At 39.4% G+C, this 6,368-nt stretch overlaps 1 protein-coding gene across 3 annotated transcripts in view; it reads right to left on the bottom strand.

Moving 5' to 3' along the window:
• Positions 1-4,429, bottom strand: part of EXOSC9 (exosome component 9) — a 15,573-nt gene extending 11,144 nt beyond the window's left edge. For all 3 annotated transcript variants that reach the window (XM_011948608.1, XM_011948609.1, XM_011948610.1), the window contains exons 1-5: positions 4,231-4,429; positions 3,802-3,896; positions 2,943-3,062; positions 2,719-2,821; positions 1,049-1,186 (exon numbers count right to left, since the gene is read on the bottom strand). In XM_011948608.1, the coding sequence (XP_011803998.1) occupies positions 1,049-1,186; positions 2,719-2,821; positions 2,943-3,062; positions 3,802-3,896; positions 4,231-4,296 (522 nt within the window). In that variant the 5' untranslated portion in view covers positions 4,297-4,429. The remainder of the gene's footprint in view (positions 1-1,048; positions 1,187-2,718; positions 2,822-2,942; positions 3,063-3,801; positions 3,897-4,230) is intronic.
• Between the last annotated feature and the right edge of the window lie 1,939 nt (positions 4,430-6,368).

The following is a 6,368-nucleotide window of genomic DNA, read 5'->3' as shown; positions in this document are numbered from 1 at the left end:
AAAGGAGTATTTCCTTCTATTGTTATTTTTCTGAATATAGAATGTTGTCTACACTTAAAACTTAAAAAAGCTGCCAAACTTTTCCAACATGGCTGTACCATTTTACATTCCCACTAGCAATAACACCACCGTATTCTTCAATTGATTTTTCAAGTGTAGTAATCGCTTTCTACTTTTTTTTCACTTCCTTATATAAACTCTCTCCTCTAAAAGAATATCACCTCTACTGTTAATAAACCTTTGTCCCTACTTCTCACTTTTTGACGGTTCTGCTCCAGTCTACTGCCCAAAAGCAAAATTATGAATCATTGTTTAGAAAATCTGGGCATCTGATGTGTCCTTTTGCAACTTCAGGATTCAAACTACAACTATGGCGCACTTTCATTATTCTAGCATGTAATTTATATAAATCAAAACTGACATACTCAGAACAAAAGATAAAGCAAACGTACGTCAATGGTTTTCAAAATGTGCTCCCTGGGCCAGCAACATCAGTATTACCTAAGAACTCAAAGTTAGAAGTACAAATTCTTAAGTCGTAGCCCTGTTTCACTTTGGGAGTAGAGTCTAGCAATATGTTTTAACAAGCCCTCCAGGTATTTCTGATGGACTTTCATCAGCTCTTTGCCTAATGAACAAAAGTCCTGGAGACAAATATGAATCTGCTGATTCCTCAGTGCTTTTCAGCTATTGCATATCTCTTGCAGGGTAAGCATCTCACTGTGCTGAGATTCATTTATTTTTCACACATATGGCCCTTAAACATAAGTCAACCACTTCATCTAATGCTCAATCCAAAACAGTCATCTAATTCTATTCTGGAAAACCAGGCTACGGTATGTTCTCACTGACAAATATTTCAAGAGAGGAACTGTTAAGAGATTTCAAGGGCAATTTTGACCATATGCAGTTTTAGTCTTATGAACAAATTTTTAGAACCTACCCAATTGCCATCTACAACATAACTTCACTAAAAACAAGTTGCCTGCACATTTAGGACCCTCCTCGTTCATTCATATCAAGGATCCTGGTTCACATAAGAGCTTACCAGTGTTATTTCATCTCCTTGGACAGAGACATCAGGTCTTCGGAAGTGACATAAAGCCACGATTGCAGCAATGCTGGCAGCATCAATAATATTTCCATCATGATTTAATAAATGTAGGTCTACACGTATTTGCCAAACCTGATAATGAATTTAAAATAAAATAAATCATAACTGATTACAACCAGTGGCTATTTATCAAGTAACATTGTGCACAAAGTAATTTTTCTTGCTGTTAAAACATGCAGTTACTCCTTCTAGTTTGTTAACAAAAAATGTATTTTAGAAAATTTAAGCCAAACATCTGAAATACTATGTGAGTCGTTTAATCATAGAACACATACTTTAAATAGACAGAACTACTCTAATGTTTAATACTAAGATTTTCCTAACCTCAAATCTAATTACATTTTTATCATGTCTGTTAAAAACCACAAACTCTAGGCCAGGCACAGTGGCTTACACCTGTAATCCCAGCACTTTGGGAGGCGAAGATGGGAGAACTGCTTGAGCCTAGGAGTTTGAGACCAGCCTGGGCAACACAGCAAGACCCTATCTCTACGAACAAAAAAAAAAGTATTTTAGTTAGCTGGGTGGAGTGGCATGCGCCTGTAGTCCTAGCTATTCGGGAGGCTAAGGAGAGAGGATTCCTTGAGCCCAGGAGTTCAAGGTTACAGTGAGCTATAATAACACCACTGCACTCCTGCCTGGACAAAAGTGTCACCCTGTCCCTAACAGAAAATAATGAATATTTTCAAAAATTAAAAAACATTAACCTTTTAGGTTTTGTGATATTTTTAATAACCTTACAAGTAATGCAAATAGGAAGTATTATACTTAGGTACGGAATATGGAAAGCTAAACGACTTCTCTGGAATAAAAATGCTTGTCAAATACCCTAACCAAGAATCAAATTCTGGCCAGGCACAGTAGCTCACGCCTATAATCCCAGCACTTTGGGAGGCCAAGGTGGGTGGATCACTTGAGGTCTGGAGTTCAAGACCGGTCTGATGGTGAAACCCCATCTCTACTAAAAATACAAAACTTAGCCGGGCGTGGTGGCAGGCGCCTGTAGTTTCAGCTGCTGCTCAGAAAGCTGAGTGGGAGAACTGCTTCAACAGGGGAGGCGGAGGTTGCAGTGAGCTGAGATTACACCACTGCACTCCAGCCTGGGCAACAGACTGAGACTCTGTCTCAAAAAGAAAGAATAAAATTCTAATATCCTAATGCAGCACAATTTATTGGGACTAAGATTTTCAAAGTTATCCCTGCCACTGACATGGTGTGGCCCTGTGTAAATCGATAAACCTATCCAAATGAAGGATTTCTTCTGTTCTTGAGTTCTGCATGAAAAAGGAAAACTACCTGCTGCTATGAACTCATGCAGATAAGAAAATGAGATTATACGAAAAAGCCACAAGTTCTTTCAATAAAATATTTTTACACAAAAATCTAAGTTGCTATTTTCACCCTTTTAAGATAATGCTTTTTATCCCTTCAGAGAGAGAGAGGTGGCACAAAGTTCTAAGCGTATCACTCAAGAACATCTGAAGTGAAGTGAACCAGTACAAAACTTGAGTTGACTAAAGTTCTGAGAATAAAAGCACAGACACTGGGATCCATGAATCAACAGTATTCATCCTAAGATTAAGAATTATGGGCATATTCCCCACCTTTTCACCAGCAACAACACAGAGAGATTCAGTGTCTATACACTTCGAATTTCTTAGACATCTTTCCAAGAGTCGATTCAACTTCACCAAGAGATCTGATTGCCTATAATAAGAAAATAGGAATGGGCTACTGTCATGAAATATAACACCAGGTATTAAAACAAAAGCTCATTGCTGTTAGGTTCTCCTATGACTAAAGCAGCTTAAGAAAAAGATTTAAATACCTGCCAGGTTCGAAAGCTGGAGCGGCCATCTGAGAGAGTTCAAGGTTAAAAAAAAGAATACCTTCTGTTGCCCTATTGAGTTTTGGAGACACAAGTTCACAGGAAACCTGTCCAAGAACTCTGCAAAGATAAAGTACAAAGTATTAACTAAATAGACTCTCCTTCCAAAAAAAAAAAAAATCTGAAACAGATCACAAGCTTCAATCTTAATGTGAGTAATATCATAGTCAGCCAGATAAATCATAGGACGTAAGAATTATATGGAAAGTATAATATACACAGAAATAAAACATAAATTGGTGCAACTAAAAACACGACAGAAAAAACACCTCTCTTCTTATTACAATGTTTACTGTTCCACAGATTGTTCTAAAAAAATCAATGACCTTTACCTCTAAAGCAAGTATTTATTGATACAAGATGGCATGAAAAGTTGAGATTGAAGTGTTTTCACATGCCATAGTTCACCATCAACTGACCAAATAGCCTTACAACTTTCAAATGAGTATCTGAAAACCTAACTTTCATGTCACTCGAAAAAGAGGAAATCAGGATGTACACTTAATGACAAGATGCTCAAGATCTCTGTATTAGTATGAGAAACAAATTCGATATGATCACTACTGGTTGTCTATACAATTTACAGAAGTCAGAACTATGTGATACGTGACAGAAAATACGTTTATGATTGAAAAGTTCAATGTGACCACAAAATCAAAAAATCCTGCAATACTTATTTTTGTCAGCTAAACAAAGAATACTGTGCAGACTTCTCAGCTGCTTTATAAACAACCGAGTCAATAAGGTCTTTTTTCAAACTTCTCCCTTTTCAATGTGTATCTCATTTAAATCCTGCTACCTTGTTTTGCCAAGTTCCACCATGCAGCATCCGTAATCTGTTCCAAATGAGATCCTGATGTTCCTATAATCATAGGTTTGTCTGCCATCCAGCCGCTGTAAGCACAAATTCATTCATTCATTTATTCCTTCAACAAGTATGTCTTAAGCAACTACTTTTTATCTGGCCCTAGGCTAAGCACTTGGGGGAAAGTGGAATCCTAACCACCCCCCGCACACACAGGAAAGCGGAAAGTACAGCATGGACAACTGCTAGGGTGACTAGAGGCTTGAAAAGAACCTGTCGAAAAAAAATAAAGCCTGGGGAATGGGGTGAACGTGCCGGTCGTTCCCCTAGTGGCTCCCCGGGCCCAGGCGGGCCAGGTATGAGTCCACACCTTGCGACCCGGGCGCCCACGCAGCGCGCAATTCTGCGGGGACGAAACCATACCTTCTTTTCTTCGATGGCACGGAGTAAGAAGAGGCGTTCGCAGTTTGAGAGTGGCGTTTCCTTCATGGTGTTGGGTCACCTGCCCAACAAGCACCACAATCCGCGGGAAAAACGGAAACTGACTTTTCCTTACGCGCCGCTGCCCGTCCCGAGGCTCAGGAAAATTTCGTCATCAAAACGCGGCGGCAGGAAATAGGCAAGGGCTTGGGCAGTCGCTACTGCGCAGACTCAAAGCGTGATTGGGGCGAGCCAGCGGTCAGGGAGAAGCTAGTGCGACTTAGGGAGGGCGTTTCTGAACGTTAAGTTGCGTTTCTTTTCTCATAAAATGCGTAGGAGAAAAGGATACTAAAAATAACCATCAGAGTGGTAGAAATTAATATCAGTAGACCGCTCTCACACTTCACCGTTCACTCAGTCCTCTTGCGGGATGGAGACTAGACAGATATTACTGCAATTTCACAGATGAGTTGACATTGGCCCCTAGAAAGCCGCAGATGCAGGATTTGGAGCATATTAAATGAACAAACACTGGAATGAGGCGGCATAAGGGTTGGGGGAGAAAGTTAAGATGGTGAAATGGGATGTTTTTGTGGCCAAAGGTGAAATTTTGTGGGATCTGAGAAGTTGATGAGAATGGAGAACGTTCGCACGTTATAACCAATGATGTTACTACTACTGTGGACTGAAACTAAATGTACCGTTTCTTATCCCCTCTCCAGTTATTTTAAGTCGATAGACTTATTTTTATGGTCACAGAAAAACCTTAGCTGGGCCATGCTGCCAACCAATCAGCTTTTTTGGAGAGGCAGTATCAAATAGTACTTTTAAAATGTGTTCACTGCCAGGGTTCAAATTTTAAGTCTGTCGTTAACTACTATAACCCTGGGCAAATTAACCTGTGTGCTTCACATTACTCACCTGCAAAAAGAAAAAAAAGGGGGGGGGAGGGGGTGGGGAGTGAGAAACCTATTTATTATGAGGAATAAAATGAGTAAATAGATACATAAAATGTTTAGAACAGTGCCTGGCATGGAGTAAGCACTATTTAAGTGTTTGCATATTATTATTTTGTTTCCTTTTGCTTTAGAGGTGGTAGGCACTGTAACTCCTACGCAGTCTCTCTTTGGCTTCTTTGGTAGCTTCTCACACGTTATTTCTACCAGTGATACATTTTAGTCTCACTTTGTACCACTTGCAATCCATGTACTCAATAAATACTTGAAGAGGGCCTACTCTGTCCAAGAATAATTTAAGTGCTGGAGAAACAGGGTAGACAAGATCCTTTCTCTGAAGGAATTTACATTCTTTTTGGAAAGACAAAAACCCCTAAACAAATAGAACAATTTCACACAATGGTAAGTGCTCTCTGAGAATAGGAATGCTATCTTAATAGGGGTAGTTGCAGAACAGGTGACTTTGTAGAGGTGACATTTAAGTAAAGTAAATCTTTGGTGTTGAGCAGGAGCACCCTTGATGCCATCTGGAGAGGAAAAGTGTTTCAAGCAGAAAGAGTAACATATGCAAAAACTGAAATGGGATGAGCGCCACATGGTCTGGAGACAGAAATTGTGAAGAAGAAGGAAAGTGGACAGAAATGATTAATTTTCAAAATCGGCAAGGGGATTACAGGGTACTAACCACTTAAGTTCTTTAACAACATAAGTTCATTTTTATTGTACAGTTTCACACCAGAACTGCTGGTTGATAAGTTCTTCATTTAAATCCTTGGGTTCTTTCAGTGGCCATTTGGTAATTTTCCCCTTCAGCAATGAAATAGGCCTTTGTTGAAATAGCCTGTTACTTCCTGCAAGGCAGCTTGGTAATGGAAAGAGAATGGACTTTGGCTTCAGATAAACTTCAGCTCAAATGGACTTGGAGTGAGCTAAATAATCTTTCTTATTTGGGAGTTCTGTATCTTCAGATTGGAAGTAACAATTACTCTGTGTTAAGTGGTCTGAATGAAAGTATCTAATGAAATATTTTGGACATGATAGCTATTCAAATGTTAGTTTCCTCCTTCCTTGTTGACTTGGCAAAGGCTTCCCATGCAACTGCCCAAACTCAGTATGACAGATTGCTTTTCTGAGATTGCTGCTTGATTACTTTGCTTTCCTTCTGCTTTTGTTGAATTTCCACTG

The sequence above is a fragment of the Colobus angolensis genome, unplaced genomic scaffold (genome assembly GCF_000951035.1).
Source record: "Colobus angolensis palliatus isolate OR3802 unplaced genomic scaffold, Cang.pa_1.0 Scaffold280, whole genome shotgun sequence".
NCBI lineage: Eukaryota > Metazoa > Chordata > Mammalia > Primates > Cercopithecidae > Colobus > Colobus angolensis.
Note: the sequence above shows the minus strand (reverse complement) of the source record. Positions and strands in the feature narration are given on the sequence as shown.